The sequence below is a fragment of the Protopterus annectens genome, chromosome 2.part0 (genome assembly GCF_019279795.1).
Source record: "Protopterus annectens isolate FY-2018-M chromosome 2.part0, PAN1.0, whole genome shotgun sequence".
NCBI classification, from domain to species: domain Eukaryota; kingdom Metazoa; phylum Chordata; order Ceratodontiformes; family Protopteridae; genus Protopterus; species Protopterus annectens.
Genome location: NC_056728.1, coordinates 1,709,934,695 through 1,709,952,733, shown reverse-complemented (window position 1 = coordinate 1,709,952,733; position 18,039 = coordinate 1,709,934,695). Strand labels below are relative to the sequence as shown.

The 18,039-nt window shown below is 41.2% G+C and overlaps 1 protein-coding gene across 1 annotated transcript in view; it reads left to right on the top strand.

Annotated features, from left to right (window-relative positions):
- Positions 1-18,039, top strand: part of MIB2 (MIB E3 ubiquitin protein ligase 2) — a 1,775,226-nt gene that overhangs the window by 472,204 nt on the left and 1,284,983 nt on the right. The window contains 1 exon segment of the mRNA XM_044061758.1: positions 3,910-4,081. Coding sequence (XP_043917693.1) covers positions 3,910-4,081 — 172 coding nt within the window.

The window sequence follows — 18,039 nt, the reverse complement described above, 5'->3', positions numbered from 1 at the left end:
TATTTATTTAACATTTGTTTACCGGGAAAGTCTGACTGGGACAGAGCCCATTTTCAGCGGAGGCCCAGGGGGAAAATTCTCCAGATGTATGCCTTTGGAATGTGGGAGGAAACCAGAGCACCCAGAGGTAGCCCACATGAACACAGGGAGGACGTGCAGACTCAACACAGCAGGTACCCCAGCCGAGAATCGAACTGGGGAACCTGTTGCTGGGAGGCAGCAACTCTAACCACTGCACTGCCCATGTACACATTATGTACACCTAACATATTTAAAACATTTGTTGCAAAATGTCATATATACAGTTAGTATACGTAGTATAGTGATTGTTGTTTTTGGATTTACTTAAACATCAGAGAGGAGGGATTAAGGAATCCTGAATTAAAAGCATATTGGATTGTACAGGTGTCTCATTTAACCATTCTCCTTAAAGCATGTTCAAGTTGAGTCATTGTGGAGGTGTTTTCAAGGAGCTGTTGGTCCTTGCAGAGAGCCTTAGCTTTTTACCTCTGATGGTAATTTATTCCATAATGTTGGCCCAGCTCTGGAGAAGGCATACTCTCCAGTTATAGTTTTAAAAGGGTGCATAGTTAGAAAGATGCTGTTGTCTTACCTATTCCTTAGTGTGTATAGTTGCTGTCTAATAGGTAGTTTTCTTTGTAAATGAGGGCAGTAACCTTTTTTAAGTATGTTGTATACAAGACTGCCAAGCACATGGGTTGCCCTGTTACTGTTAGTAATTCCAAACTCTTTAGAAGATTGCACTGGTGTGAGTATGAGTCTGCTAGTAATTCAAATGTGCAGATTTTGCATTTTCTTGTATGCAGCCTATGAGTGTTATGGCCTTGTGAAAGATAAGTAAAGGTAGCTCATATTCTAGTTTACGTAAGAGGCAATTTTTAGTGAAGATTGTGCCAGTGGCTAGTGAGAGAAGCTGAGAGATTCTGTAGCAGAGTTTCAGTTGGGAGAGCACCTTTTTGTCTAGATTGTTTGTATGAAAGGATAGAGAGAAGGATGGATTTGACTCAAGGGTCAGATGTCAGTATTTATATTTTAAAACATGCAGAATAATAATGTTATTATCAGTAATGGTTATGGTTGGCAAGTTTGCTAATTTGTGGTGTGAGGCAAATGGCATAGCATTAGTCTTTTTATAGTTAATTAAAAGTTTGCTAGATTCAGACCAAGAGCACATGTCTGAGAAGGACTTCTGCAGTTGTGTCTGCAGACATGTGGATGTTTATGGGCATGTAGAAGAAAAATGTCATCTGTATAAAGTGTGACATTCAACGCTGGTAGGTCTTCAGTGAGATTATTAATAAGTAAAGAGAATAGAAGTGGTCCTAATACAGAGCCTTGTGGTACACCAATGTTGAAAGGTGGTTGTTAAGGAGGACTTGAAATGTCCTATTTTCAAGATGGCGTTTGGACCATTTTATGGTGTTTAGATCAAAGCTGATTTTTTTTTTTCATTTTAGCGATAAGTAGTTTGTGGTTAATAGTTTCAAATGCCCTGGTCATGTCCACCGATGTATCTGCTGTAATATGAGCATCATTAATGTTGTATATGGTGTCTGTTGCTAAAAGTAAGACTGTGGTGGAACTAAAACTTTTCTGAACCCATGTTGTTTTTCTGATACAAGGCCATAGCTGTTAATATGTTTGAGTAATTGTTTGCAAATAAGTTTCTCAAATACTTTGGCAAAGGGGCAAAGATTAGAAATAGGCTGAAAGTCTTTTCATGTTTTAGCTGCAGACACATTGGGTAAAAGGATGATTAAGGAGTGTTTGATATCTGGTGATACTACTCATAAGGTAAGGGATAAAATGAAAATGTAGGTCCTAAGGGGCTTTTAAATTTTAGCAGCAGCTTTCCTAAGAAATGAAGGGTGAAGACCAGTCAGTTATAGAGATGAGAGTTTCAAATGTTTTAGATGGTTGTAAGTTTGTTTAATAGAGATTTTAGAGGAATAAAAGGTAGCTGCACATTCTGCCAGTGGGTACATGTGGCTTAGAGTTGGTATTTATTGATGGGGGAGTAGATGAGGTACTAGGAAAGGAATTGGTGATGTCTTGCATATGGGAGATGAGAAAGGTTTGAGTCACTACCTCTGTTATTGCTTATGTTTGTAGCAACTTTACTAGACGAGTAGGAAGGAAGAATGAAAAGTCCATTCGGCATTTTGTTTTTGTTGGAGATGGATGCCTTTAGAGGAGTTGGGTACTATTTTGGATTCTTTTCTAATAGAGAGGCTTAGTGTAGTTGGTCATTTTGCGAGTTTTGTTTTGAAACTTTCCAAGCCTTAACTCTTTATTGGATGAGGTTCCTAATTTCGTTGGAGAGTCAGGGGCATTGTTGAACCCTCTTCAGCCTTCTGCATGTGATGGGGCATAGGGAGTAGTGAATAGTAGAGAAGATTGAGATAAAAAAAAAGGCAAGACCATTACTGGGTCGAATTAGATCCGATCCACTGGTGTCCACGCTGTAGTGTTTAAAAGGAGATCAAATAGGGATAGTTTTTGCTCAGGGAATGTTTGAACTGTGATTTTTTGGGGAAATTAGCTGAATAGATTTAAAAGACCATAAGAAAAGAACAGCACAGTGGTCACTAAATCAGTTGGATGAAATGTTTAGGTTTCTACAGAGATTAGCTGTATTTGTAATTATAAGATTCAAAGCCAAGTGATTTCCTGGTAATGGATTGTACCTAGTTGGTTATTTTACTAGCTGTTCCAGGTTATATTGAAGAACCGTTTTATTCAGAGCCTTGCCTTCTGTACTAACTGCATTTATATTGAGCTCTCCAAGGATAATTGTATTCCCGGGGCTTTTTTTGTGGCAGATTTTTTGCAACATATCTTTGAAGACAGGGACATCAGCAAGCATAATCTTAAATTCCTTTTTTAAGGCAGCGTACCCCATAAGAATGTTTTTGCTTATTTATTTTTAAGTAATAAACTGCAGCAGGAGTGTTTCCTTAATTTAAAAAAGTAAATAAGTAATTAACTTGTGACTGTGATGGTGCCCCATTTGGGAATTTGCTGAACATTTGACCAGTTTGCCTTCCCATAACCTACTGGGATGACAAGGAGCAGGAAACCTGCCTGTGATTTGCTGAGATAATTTACTTACTTATCTTTATATCATAAACTAAAGCTTGTTTTAGTTGTAGGAAAATGGATTTGTGGAAAAAAGTTTTATTTAAGAATAAAATGCTCCTGTTTAATGTATGCTTTTAAAAAGAGACCCCCTTTGATGTGAGTGGGTTAGTTATTTGTTTTTGATCTATGCCTGCTGTCAAACTTGTGTAGGAGGTTTATACATCTGACTTGTCCTACCCAAGAAGTTTTAAGGAGAAGAGCAATTTCCTCATTCGCTGTTCTGTGTTTTCTGTATTTTTTTTCCGGCTTGTCAACGCTCTCAGCATTTAGGTGTGTGTGTGTGTGTGTGTGTGTGTGTGTGTGTGTGTGTGTGTGTGTGTGTGTGTTGTAACTTTCAATATAGTTTGAATAATAATATATTTAGTATAGTCTCATTTCACAGCTTTAAGTTACTAGAAGTGAATTATTGAGGAGTTGATAGGCTTGGGAGTTCATTTATAATGTCATGTGAAGTAGTGTAACATTACATAGCCAACAGTAATGTTGTCGTGTTCTGGCAGCTTCCAGTTGGTGACTGACTACCCCTTAAAAATATACTAAAACCACAGAAGATGGAAATAACAGACTCATAAAAAATTCTCACATTATCTTTACTTCATTTGTACTCCCTGTGAGCTTAGTAAGTAGTTATAACAGATTTGTCAACTTCAGGTGCCAAAATCGTAAGTGAAATTGAAAGTCTGAAGACGAAAAGCATAATTCATCCATATGTAGTAACTTTATTTTTGTTGTTTTGTACTTCTTCAGGTGTCCGCCATCCTAACATTATATGTGATTGCTGCAAGAAACATGGAATAAGGGGAATGCGCTGGAAGTGTAAAATTTGTTTTGATTATGACCTATGTACACAGTGCTACATGAACAACAAACATGATCTTTCTCATCCTTTTGAACGTTATGAAACTGCTCACTCACGACCGTAAGTAATTTAAGTTCACTCTGTGTGATGTCATTTTATATGCAATTTATTGTAGGTTTTGTGTGTGTGTGTGTGTGTGTGTGTGTGTGTGTGTGTGTGTGTGTGTGTGTGTGTGTGTGTGTGTGTGTGTGTGTGTGTGTGTTGGGGAAGGGGGTTTGGCAATGATACTGTAAGCTGGTTGCCAGTTTTAAAGGTACTTGTGTATACATTATGTGCTGCTGTGTTTACATTTTAGTGTAATGCTGATTTTTTATTTTAAGGATCCACAGAGACAGTTATTCAGATGTACAGATGTAGGAATACTCCAACTTAGAGGAGTGTTTTTGTGTGTCAACATTTTGTCATATCAATCGCCTTTTTATCTAACTTTCTAATGATGCTATATCATTTGACTGCTTTTTGTAAGCAATCCAGTGAGCTTTATAGACCTGTGAAGGTAAAGAGAATCTAATCCGTGAAATAAAATTGGTTTGTTTTAGGTTATTGCCAGTTTTTGTAGGATGCCTTTTGTGACAGTATGTATAACATTTGGGCTTCTGCTCGAGTGTCAGCCAGCTAATATCCAGTTTTGTACAACTGTTACGCGTCAACATGCATTAGAGTAGCACTGTGCAATTTTAAAGTTCCGTCAGCATCAGCAGAGACCAAGGCCCATGTTAAGGCAGCTTTGCTGGATGCCTTCTCCATTTCTTTTCATTGCTTAAAGTCTTTTGGTTACTTGAGTGTGTTTGCTAGCATTAATAATTTAATTAGCTGTTGTCAACAATGTTTTCTGTTTGATAATCGTTTTAAACTTGCAGTGTGTATTCTTATTGATGAAAATTCATAGTGTTATGTAATAACTTTTCCACTGATGTTAAGTCTTCCTTTTGTGATACAAACATTGCTTCTAAACACTATGTGTATATGCTTATGAATGGGGTGTGACCAAGGTGGAGAGCAGTTAACAGCATGTTTTTTTTTTTTTTAGCTCTGCTTCATTTTAAAATCTCTTGACAGGATTTTTACTAATATATATATATATATATATATATATATATATATATATATATATATATATATATATATATATGTATGTATGTATGTATGTATATATATATATATATATATATATATATATATATATAAAATGTTTCAAAACTTGATAGATTTATAGTTGAACATTTGCTGAAAGATTTATTACAAAAAATAACACGTTTGAAACTCTTTTAATTGCTTTTCCTATCAAGAAAACTAGAAAGAACTAATTGTCTCCAAATGAGCCACTCAAGTCCAGTGTATAGGATTATACAATGAAAAAAGACACACAGGCTATACTAAGTAACATCAGTGAGTTATCTGTAAAGACAGACACATTAGAAAGCAAAATGTATAATTTTAAAGAGGAATGTAAAAAACAAGTTGAAGTGTTGAGTTTCTCTCTCTTAAACAACAGTCATCACAAACCTCGAGTGTAGAAGAGGCAGTGTCTGATTTTGATGCAAGGTTACTTGAAAATGAGAATAAAACTGGATTTATTCTGAAACAAAATAACTTATTCTTGGAAAAAAATAGAAGACTAAGATAACAGATCTATAAGGAATAACATCAGGATTTATGGAATTCCTGAAAAAGAAAAGGGAGACAGTATGATTCATTTCCTTAATACCTGGCTGCCTAAAACTTTTAACCTGCCTGAAGCTTTTTTGTTTTTCATCAGACGGACACATAGATCAATTTCTTACTCATCTTAAAAAAATAAATAAATAAATAAATAAAAACGCCTTCACCAAGGTCAGTAATTGTAGGATTTGTCTTGGGTCAAGATAAGGATTTAGTCTTAAAAGCTGCATGGACTAATTGTCCAGTTAAAATTAAAGAAAATACTATAAGGTTTGACAGTGACTATTCAATGTTAGTGATGTTAAAGAGAAAAGCATGTGTGCCACTGTTTGAAAGCTTAAAGAAAAACAGTATTAAAGCACAAAACGTGTTTCCAGCAAAAATAAGGATTCACTGAAATTCTCCAGATGCAGCTAACACTAGGTAAGACTGCAATCCAAATTGTAGCTTGCTACAGATCCCCCACCATACCCCAAAATTCTCACTACACCTTCCTAAACATACTGGAAAATATTAAGATACAACCAAACACCTTAATACTGGGTGATTTCAACTACCCTGCCATTAATTGGGAAAACTACTCAGATACCAACTTCTTTTCCCAACGGTTCTTGGAATTCATAAATTCCAACGCTCTGGATCAACCAATCCATTGTCCCAACAGGGGCTCCAATATCCTAGACCTGGTCATTAGCAACATGGGAGATAGATGCTCCACACCTGTGGTCACCCCCTCATTGGTCAGGTCTGACCATAAGCAAATCACCCTTGACATCCACATCCCACCCCCACCCCCCAATAAGAAAACCTCTTTAAAAAACTTCTCCAAAGCCAACTTCATGCTACTGAAGTCAGAAGTGACAAACTTCACAACACCCAGGCAGATGGGATCTGGAAGTTCGACTGCAGAATGCTACACTAAGGCACTGTACGAGCACATCCACTCGTGCATGACTCGTGCTATCCCAAATAGAACCAAGATGCTCTTCTCCAAAAAAAGGAAGCCAATCTGGTGGTCCCCTGCTATAAACAAACTATACAACAGAAGGAAGAATCTGTTGCAGAAAAGAGGAAAATCCCAGGATGCAAAAAACTCCCTCACCAGCCTCAGTAAGAAGCTGAGGTCCCTCATAAAATCCTCAAAAGCTAGTTACAAAAATAAAATTGCCAAAGATTCCAAAGACAACAACAAGGCATTCTATAGTTATGTCAAGAGTCTAAATGGCAATGCTCAGATTTGCTCTGAGCTACAACAGAATGGCATTAAATATACTGATCCCAAGGATATTGCCAATATCCTGGCAGATCGATTTAGTGCCAACTTCACCCCCCTCTCACCTCCTAAAGGGGCCATCTCAATACCAAAAGATTGCCAAATTCTGATAATCACAGCCATACAGGTAGAAACAGCACTCTCCAAAGCTAAGAATACAGCATCCATGGGACAAGATGACATCCCGGGCTGTGTACTACATGAACTACAGAATGAACTGGCACCCCACCTAAGTGTCATGTTTAATCATAGCCTCACCTCAGGCTTCATGCCCACTGAGTGGCGCACAGCTACAGTTATCCTGGTCCACAAGTGAGGATCTGCCTTGGATCCCGGGAACTGCTGTCCCATCAGTCTGACAAGCCTGATCTGCAAGGGCATGGAACGCATTACCATGGAACTTATAAACAAAGGCATTGGCAACCTTCAAACACTGGACCCCACCCAGTTTGGGTTTGTGAAGGGCCGATCTTGTCTCCTGAATATGATTGACTTCTTCGAATCGGTCTCCAGAGCTGTGGACGAGGGTAAGGCGGTCCGCACAACCTGTCTGGACCTCGCCAAGGCCTTTGACACCATCCCCCACTCTGGAATCATAGATAAACTTACTAAGATGGGCATAAATCCCTACTTCACTTGATGGGTTGCCAACTGGCTTACTGACAGAACCCAGACTGTAAAAGTAGCCGACTCCAAATCCAGCTCCAGATAAGTGACAAGTGGAGTACCTCAGGGTTCAGTCCTGGGACCACTTGTCTGGCATCGACTTCTCTGAAGTACAGGCCAACACTAAGGGACTCTGGCTAACAAAGTTTGCAGATGACTGCAAACTGGGAGCCATTATTGAATCCCCAAATGATGTGGATATTCTACAAAAGGGCCTTACAGAAACAGATGCCTGGTGCCAGAGCCATGGGCTCAAGCTTAATGCCAATAAATGTATAGTTATCCCCTTTGGAAAAAAACATGTACCCATGAACTACCACATAGGTGGCAGGACACTAAACATCGAAAGTGTGATGAGAGACTTAGGGACACAAGTGGACAGTGGTCTCACTTTCGATAACCACATCACCACAACAGTCAGGAAATCCTTCTATGTGGCACACCTCATCACTAAGAGCTTTTCATCCAGAAAAAAAGAGGTAATTGTCTCACTGTACTCATCCCTCATTAGACCCATTATAGAGTATAATGCCCCATTTGGTATGTACCTCACAAGACATCTGCAACAGCTGGAAAGGCCACAGAAATACCTCACTAAAAGAATCACAGGCCTAATGCAGATGCCATATGCTGACCGTCTAAAAAAAACTCCAGCTATACTCTGTGGCATATCGTCTACTCAGAGGTGATCTCTGCTTAACATACAAGGCCATGTCAAACCCTGAGCTGTTGGACATGCTCCACTTAAAGAAATCCCAGTCCCTCAGAGCCACACGCTCCAGGGATCTAAACCTTATCACAATGAACAAAACATGCTGGAGGGATAGGATGTTCATCATGCATACAGCTGCAGTAATCACAGATGGGTTTTCAGCCGTCAGGCGGTCCCTCGGTCGGCCGAATTCCAAAGTCTTGGTCTGGCGTCGGTTGTCGTCGCTTACTCTTCTGACGTCAGTAAGGCCAGAGTATATAAGACACCACCGACGCCATGTTCTTCAGTATTTTTTGCCGCGCGGTGCCCGAAGCAGAAGCAGTTCGCAAGTGCCGGTCGGCCAGCTCCTGTATTACGAAAAAATTGGAACCGAAGTCTTCTTTAAAGCTAAGTACCCCGTTGAAACTTTTCTTGCCTCAGACCGATGTCAGAAAAAGTTAATAATTGTATTTCTTGTGGGAAGCAAATACCGCATAAGGATTTCCATTCCCTTTGCATACCTTGTTTGGGCCCAGACCATGACGTCTCAGGCTGTCGCTTTTGCGCTACCTTCAATAAACGCACTATCAAGCGTTGGGCGGAGTTCGCCCAACACTACTTTGGTAAAGCTTTTGATTATAAAATGTCGTCAGACTCTCTGACTACCGTTTTGTCCAAAAAACGCAAGGAAAAGGACCGACACGCGAGACTCGCTGTCCCCGCCGACACCACGCCAAAACAGGCTACACGTGGTCCGGTTCTCAGCGAGACGCCTTTGCAGTCCCTGACTACCGACGACACTCCTTTGGCGGTGTCCTCTGTACCCGAGACTGCTGGGTCCTCGGCCCTTTCCCAGACTACAACCGAAGCCCCTGCCAATGTCGAGCCTACTAATGTGGACAGGTCCACCTCCACCCATGGTGTATTTAGGCCCTCATCTTCTTTTTCAATAAAGGCTTTTACTAAAGCCAAAGCAGCCAGGCATCCCACGAGGCCTGTTGCACAGGGCCCATCTCCTGGACCCATGCCTAAGAAACAGATGCTTAAAATGGCTGAGGATTTAATTACTCTTATCAGAGGTTCTCAGCCCCCTCCTGACAAGAGACCCAGAGTGGAGGAAGAATCTCCCTCTTCTGATCAGGGATCCATTTTATCAGAACATTCTGATGCAGAGGAACACTCTTACTCCCCTTTTGAGGATTCAGATGCAGAACAGTCCATTCCTTCTGTATCCCCTCCTGAGGATTTCTCTTTTGGGGAAACCTTGCACACTTTGAGGGAGATTCCAAGAAAAGACTTAGGGAATTTCTTTGGTTACCTCAGCACAGACCTCTGGCTATACCCCCTGTTTTGGATGTACTGGATGATGTCTATTCGGAGGCTTGCCTTAACCCTGATTCTCTGTCTCCTGCACCAGTAAAACCTGACAGGTATTACAGAGTACCCAGCTCTCACCAATTTCTCTACAAAGGCCATAATGCTGACCCTGAAACCATTTCACAAGGCCCCAAGGGATTAAAGGCCTCCACTGCCAAGAATCCACTCCCTGCAGAAAGGGAATCCAGATCTCTAGAAAGGTGGGGTAAAAAGGTATATACCTCGGCCACCCTAGCCATGAGGGCCTTAAACTGTCAGTTTCATATGATTAAATATCAACAGTACCTGCTATCACAATTAAGGAACAAAATGTCTCAACCTGAACAACCAGATTTAAAAGAGTTACAGGATATGATGCATAGTGCGGAGCAAGTGGGTAAACACACCTTACAATGTGGTTATGATGCCCTAGAGGCTTCCAGTAGAGTGGCTGCTACAGGATCAGTCATTCGCAGACATGCCTGGCTTAGGGAACAAAATTTACCTGATCATATGAAAGCTAAACTTCTTGATGCTCCCTTACAAAAGGATGTACTGTTTGGTACTAATGCTGAGGAGATACTACGGAAAATGGAAGAAAAAGCCAAATCTATGCAAACTGTCAAGGCTTTCTTACAGGTCCAACCACCACGTTTTAGCAGAAATTGGCCTTCAAAAAACTGGTCCTTTCCAGCCACTGACAAGCCCCAAAGAGGTAGATACAGACGCACAAGGGGCAGAGGGCAATCACAAGGATCATATAGAGGCAGACAATGGCAAACTCCAGCACCAAGAGGTGGTGAAGACAGTGCACAACAATACAGGAAGCAAACCCAATGACTCCCTCATTTCCATGCCAAGCAAGTCTCAGCTGGCAGCACCTTTGGGAGGGAAACTAGCATTATTTGCAAGCAATTGGCATATTGTCACAACAGACAAATGGATACTGGACATTATAAACAGAGGCTACAAATTTCAATTTCACACTCTTCCAAAAATGAGAGGCATGCCAAACCTGCCACAAAATCAAAGGGCAGAGGCACAACTGCAAATTTCAAAGCTCCTAAACATGAGAGCTATACAAAAGGTACCTACACACCAACAAGGTCAAGGTTTAAGACTTTTTCTGGTACCAAGAAAAGGAACCGACTGGAGACCCATTTTGGACTTATCCATCCTAAACACATTCCTACTGCACCAAAATTCAAGATGCTCACATTACAGCAACTTCTTCCCATGCTGGGCAAGGAGTTTTGGCTGGTAACATTGGACCTCAAGGAGGCATACCTGCATGTCCCAATCAGACAAAGCTGCAGAAGATACCTCAGATTTCTTGCAGGTTCAATCCACTATCAATTCTCTGCATTGCCCTTTGGCTTATCTACTGCGCCCAGAGTATTCACAAAGTGTCTGGCATCAGTGATTGCCTACTGCAGACTTCAAGGGATACAAATTTACCCTTATCTGGACGACTGCCTGATCCAAGCGGTCAGCAAACGCATACTACTGGAACATCTGGCATGTGTGACACAGTTACTGCTTTCTCTGGGATATACCATCAACAAGGAGAAATCAAGGCTAACACCATCTCAGAAAATAACCTTCCTGGGTGCCAACTTGGACACAAACACCCAGATAGCATATCTTACGCCAGAAAAACAAGGGCAACTATCTCAGTACTTCGAAACACTAGCAAAAAGTACCAGGCTTACTGCAAGGAAAATCCTGCAGGCTCTGGGATTCATGGCATCTTGCATTCTTCTAATCCAATGTGCAAAGCTGCATATGAGGAAACTTCAATGGTACCTAAAAAATCTATGGTCTCAACAGTCACAGTTTGGAAGCAATTATACCAATAATTCCATGTTTGCAAAAGGAATTTCTATGGTGGGCCCAAGCATGTCAAGTAAACACAGGCCTTCCATTCTGCAAGCCTCAAGCAAAACAAGTCATAACCACAGACGCCTCAGATTACGCCTGGGGGCACATGAAGGACAGGTGCATTCAGGGCAGATGGTCCCAAAAGGAAAAGCGCCTTCACATCATTCAAAAAGAAATGCTAGCAGTAATAAATGCAATTACAGCTTTCAAGGACTTCCTGCATCCAGGACAATTACTGATAAGAACAGACAACACCACAGTAATGTGGTACATAAACAAACAAGGAGGAACACATTCATACCCCTTGTGCAGACTAGCCATGACTCTTTGGAACTTGGCTCTGGAAAGACAAATCGAACTTCAAGCACAGTACTTGCCAGGACTGGAAAACACACTGGCAGACACTCTAAGCAGAAATATGACAGATGCACACAAATGGAAGTTACATCCTCAGGTGTTTACAGAGATAATCCAAGCGTGGGGGAGGCCAGACATAGATCTTTTTGCCTCCCACAGGAACCATCAACTGAAAAAGTTTTGTTCAAGGACCTTTCATCCAAAGGCCTGGAAAGTGGATGCCCTTTCATTCAGTTGGACAGCATGGACAGTTTATGCATTCCCACCTCTGCCCCTTCTGCCCAAGGTGCCTTTGAAAGCAAGAACAGACAAACCGAGGATGATACTGATTGCTCCAGATTGGCCAAGGCAACACTGGTATCCACTCCTGAGGAGCCTAACACATACTCCTCCCTGGTCCCTGCCTCTAATGCCTCTTCTACTGACTCAGAACAGCTACAAAACTCTTCACAGTCAGCTGAAAACACTCAACCTCGCTGCATGGAAAATTCCTTGACACCACAACAGTCCCTACTCTCCAAGGAGGTGCAGGATGTCATTTTGGAGGCCAGAAGACCATCTACTAGAAAAGCTTACTCCAAAAATGGAAGCGGTTTTGCTGTTGGAATGAGAAAAGAGGCCAGGACCCTAGAAAATTGAACTTGCCTCAGGTTTTACAGTACCTAGCTGAACTGCTGAACAGTGGACTTTAATTTTCTTCCATAAAAATACATGCCTCAGCCATTTCTGCAGTATTCAACACGGATCCTCCTTTATTCTCTCACCCACTCTTACGACAGTTCCTCAGAGGGGCTAAGAATATAAGACCTCCAAGGAAGCAACCAATACCAGCCTGGGACCTTAATTACATACTAGAAAAATTAACATTGCCTCCCTTTGAACCTGCTGCCTCAACAGATCTGCAACATTTGTCCTGGAAAACAGCTTTCCTTCTGGCCATCACTTCAGCTCGTAGGGTTTCTGAACTACAGGCCCTCATGGCGGTGCAGCCCTTCCACATCTTCCATTAGGACAGGGTTTCCCTTCGTACCAACCCATCTTTTATGCCAAAAGTGGTATCCAGGGTAGCCTTAAATCAAGCCATACACCTACCTACCTTTTATCCTAACCCTCAAAACAAAGGGGAGAGGCTGCTTCACTCTTTAGACATCCATAGGCAGCTACGTTATTATTTGAACAGAACAAAGTCCTTCAGGAAATCAGAACAACTTTTTGTGTCCTATGCCGTAGGGGCTCAAGGGAAACCAGTTACCAAACAGACCATTTCCAAGTGGATTGGCCACTGCATACGGTTTTGTTATTCCTATCATGGGAAATCTGTCCCTACTGGTATCAGATCTCACTCCACCAGGGCCACAGCCACCTCTACAGCCTTCCTCAGAGGTGTTCCTACTAAGGATATTTTGGAGGCAGCCACTTGGAGTTCTGTACTTACCTTCACAAAACACTACCACCTGCCCTTATATTCCAGAACAAGAGCAGGCTTTGCCACTGCTGTTTTGCAGGGCATTCTGGCTCAACCCAGTTCCTCATAGTACCTACCACCCTACGCATAGCTTTGGGACTCTACCCATCTGTGATTACTGCAGCTGTATGCACGATGAACATAGTACAGTTTTGTACCTACCATAAATGTAGATGTTAGAGTGCCAGTACAGCTGCAGTACAGGTTTCCCTCCCTCCTTCCCCACTTGGTAAAGGCATGGGGCCTAACAACCTCTTCATACCACCTGACTGGGTTATCCTGCTATGTTTTATTTGCTTGCTTACACTGATTTTGCATTACATTGCATTGCTTGCATATGTAGATAAGCCTTATTTATGTATTGCCTTCCTTTTGGGGGCACCTGACATCTGGGGCAAGAAAGACTGAAGAACATGGCGTTGGCGGTGTCTTATATACTCTGGCCTTACTGACGTCAGAAGAGTAAGCGACGACAACCGACGCCGGACCAAGACTTTGGAATTCGGCCGACCGAGGGACCGCCTGACGGCTGAAAACCCATCTGTGATTACCGCAGCTGTATTGGCACTCGAACATCTACATTTATGGTAGGTACAAAACTGTACTTTCCTGACCCAGAGACTCCCCATACTCTGGAATAGACTGCTCATACATGTCAAGCAGAGCGCCTCATTAGCCCTCTTCAAAAGGAACCTTGATGATTGGATGGGAGATGGGAAATTCACCCCGGAGATCATGTCAGTTGCCCTGCTAGACAGGGGCCCAGAGAAGTAAATATTGTGGGAAGAAATTTCCAGGGAATTGTTATGGCTAGGCTTGCATAGACCTGCCTAGCCCTTAGGGCCGATAGCCTAGTACCAACCTATGAACTTTCCAGAAGGAAAGAAGAGTTTTAACACTTTGGAAGATGCAATGGACTTTATACAGAAAAAATAAAATCCTAGGAAAAAAACCCCAGAAGAAATGGACTGGAATCTATCAACTTATTTGAAGAGAAATGCAACAAGAGACGGTTGGTTAATAAAACACAAAAACAGAAAATCCAATGTATTTCATGGTTTGAATTCTTATTAATTTAAAGAACTGCTTGAATACTTATGAACAGGTATAGAATATTACTTTTTTTACAAGGTAAATCATTATTTCTTTCCCTAATTCATATGTTTATTAGTTCCCTTTTTAAAATGTTAGTTTGATTCTTTTAGCTACATATGAAATTAAAGCCAGTTATTTTCATTTGGAGTTTAAAAGGTTAAACTATTCATTTTATTAAAAGTTAATCATTATTATGATGAAATGTATGTTAGGTGGATATTTTGGCATAGCTGAGAAATGTACTATTAGATATAACACAAGATGCAACAAATGACACTAAAGAGGCATGTTAAGTTACATTCTGGTTCTTAAAATGGTCCAGTAGTGCGCTACTGATAGTTTACTTGACATGCAATAGCACCCATGAAAGACATGCTATGTTATAAACAAAGTATAAAAAATATAGCTTTTTACATATATAACAGTTACTATTGGAATGATACCAAATAATTAGAGTAACATTCACACGTTTACAAGTTAAACCTGGGTCACACATAACTGTCATTCTTTTAATGCAAATTTATATGCTCTGTCTCCTTTAAAAATGACAGTCTGCTTTATATTAAACATATCATACAGATAGTGCTTGCTGAATCATTAAATATTATTTCTTTGAGTGCAGTGGCTTTTTAGTGGTTGGGATACTTTGATATGTTTTTTGTTCTTTTTTGTGATTTGGATAGGTTTGAGGGCTTGATTTGTGGTGTGGGAAGTGGCTTGGAGTCACTTGTGAGCATTTATGTGTGAAGTGTAACTGATGGACTGATTATTTTCAACCCCTTCTCATGAAAACCAGCTTGAAACAACTTAGAGTCATGAGCATTTTACTGCTGCTGCGGGAGTTCTGAAAATTCTAAGAACTGTCCAGGTTACTTCTTTCTATCTAAAAGTAAATAATCATAATATTTTGAATTATATGGTAAGATGTCAGAGAATGCAAGTTAGATAATGAGCAAAAGACAATGAATTGCATTATAAACCCCTGGCGGTTATTACATCGTTCTGAATGCTTGCTAGTAATAGTGTACTTGACATGCAATACCACCCAGGAAAGTTATGCTATGTAATAAACAAAGTATAAAAAATATAGTTTCTTACATATATAAAAGTTGTTATTAGAATGTTATCATATAATGTGAGTAACATTCATACTTTTACAAGTTAAACCTGGATCACACATAACTGTCATTCTCTTAATGCAAGTTTATATGCTATGTCTTAAAAAATGGCTGTCTGCTTTATGTTAATTTACTGAATCATTAAATGTTATTTCTTTAAATACAGTAGCTTTTTAGGGATTAACATACTTTGAAAATTTTTGTGTTGTTTTTTAGTGGTTTGGAAGGGTTTGACGGATTAATGTATAATGTAGAGATGGCTTGGATTTATCTGTGAATGTTTTTGTGTGAACTGTAGTTGATAAACTGTTAATGTACAAGCCCTTGTCATGAGGAACAGTTTGAAGCAGCTTAATTAGATTCATGAGCACTTTTTTGATGCTGTGAGAGTTCTGAAAATTCTAAGAACTGTCCAGGTTACTTCTTCCTCTCTTTTTCTTTCGTCTTTTCCTGGTTAGGGGTCGCCACAGTGGATCACCGTCCGCTCATGATTGGCAGTGGAGTTTTACAGTGTCAAGTTGCCAGCCCAGCGCCCAGCCTTTCACAGAAGGCACACACACGCACACACTCGCACCTAGGACCAATTTCGTGTGTCCAGTCCACCTACAGCATGTCTTTGGGATGTGGGAGGAAACCGGAGCACCTGGAGGAAACCCACGCGACCCACAGGGAGGACATGTAGACTCCGCACAGAAGGCACCCCAGCCGAGGATCGAACCAGAGAACCTCTACTTCTTCCACTCTAAAAGTAAATAATCATAATATTTTGAATCGTATACTAAGACATCAATGAATACAAGTCAGATGATAAGCAAAAGACATTGAATTGCATTCTAAACCACTGTCAGTTCTTAAATAGTTCTGAATGCTTGCAGCATACTAACATGATAGTTTATATACTAGCTTATAGAATGATACTTCTGATAAAAAATTTAGGATTGTGTTTCTCTGTTATTGTCTCTTTAGTGATAACCAAACTTAATATCTCAGAACAATTTATTATGGAAAATTGGAATCTTAAAAGGGAAGATGTGAAATTGTTCAATCTCGCCGTTTGTTCTTACACACGGGTTCGGAGCCGATCCTCTGCTCCAAGTCGGCCGCATCACAAGCTCTGCATCTAAGAGAAGCTCGAGACTCAGTCTATATCCCATGATCCTCCCTGCTATCCCTCAGATCTAGTTTGCCGCTGCAACAAGATCGCATTGAAAGAGCTCGGGCCAGTAGAATTTTTCTTATAAATATATATATATATATATATATATATATATATATATATATATATATATATATATATATAGTGTTTATAGGCTTGTTATAGTTGGTTAGGCCTACTTTTTTTGTCAGGGCTCTGACAATAGTTTATTATTAGTACTTAGATTAGATATCTACTAGTATTTTAGACTTTGTGTGCAGTGTTTCCATTATTCATATATATATTCATACAGTTAGATAGTGTGTTGGTTTTTGAACTGTTGCTGCTTAGAGATGTCGGAAAAAGCTAAATCCAGTTTCAAGAGGTGTCAGTGTGGACAAAAAATGTCCATCACGGACAATCAGGCTTCCTGCGTCTACTGTTTTGGCCCTCTCCACTTGCAGGAGGACTGCTCTATTTGTCATTCCTTTAGTGGAAGGGTCATGATGGAGAGGCGCAGGAAGCTGATCGACAGAGGCTTAATTAAGCCAGACTTTTTGGAAGCCTTAGAGAAGGCTGATCAGACTTCTAGGTCTTCAAAGGGGTCGAAGACGTCGAAGGTGTCGGAGCCCAGGTCTTCGGCTCCGAGCACCTCTTCCAGAGTTCGTTCGCCGGCTCCACAGACCTCGGGGCCGAGCATCGAACGATTACCTTTGATCGAGCCCCAGGTCTTGGAACCGGTGTCGGAGCTGCCTCCACCGTCAATACTTCGATCTGTGCCATCTTCGGCCCCTTCAACCCGTTCTTCCAGGCCTTTGTCTGATACCGATGTGGATCGTGTGGTACAGAAGCTCATGGAGAACATGGCTCTGTCCAAGCTAATTGCGGTTTCGTCCCAATTAGTGTCAAAACTGGAAGCCCTCCCTGTGTCTCTGGATCCTCCTTCGAGACCTACCCAGTCTTCGGAGCCGGGAGAAGATGAACCGATGATGGTGGAACCCTCGGTGCCGAAGCCTTCCATTGTGCGATTGGCACCACTGACTTCGATGCCTTCGGAGCCCGTCGAGGAGTCGCGGAGCCGACGGTCTCTCCTTGGTTCCGGGGCCGAGAGCTGTACTGAATTTTCGGTCCCGACTCTCCCCCTCGGGGCCTTGGTGCCCCTGGTTCCGGTGTCGGGGAGGCTTCCGTGTTCTTCGGATCCGGAGGAATCCTCGGCCCGGAACTCGGGGGCTTTCGACCTTATGAGGAAGGTCTTGTCTGAGAAGACATCTATTTCATCTGAGTCATCTTCTCCTTCCCCCAAAGGGCCGCATTCTACT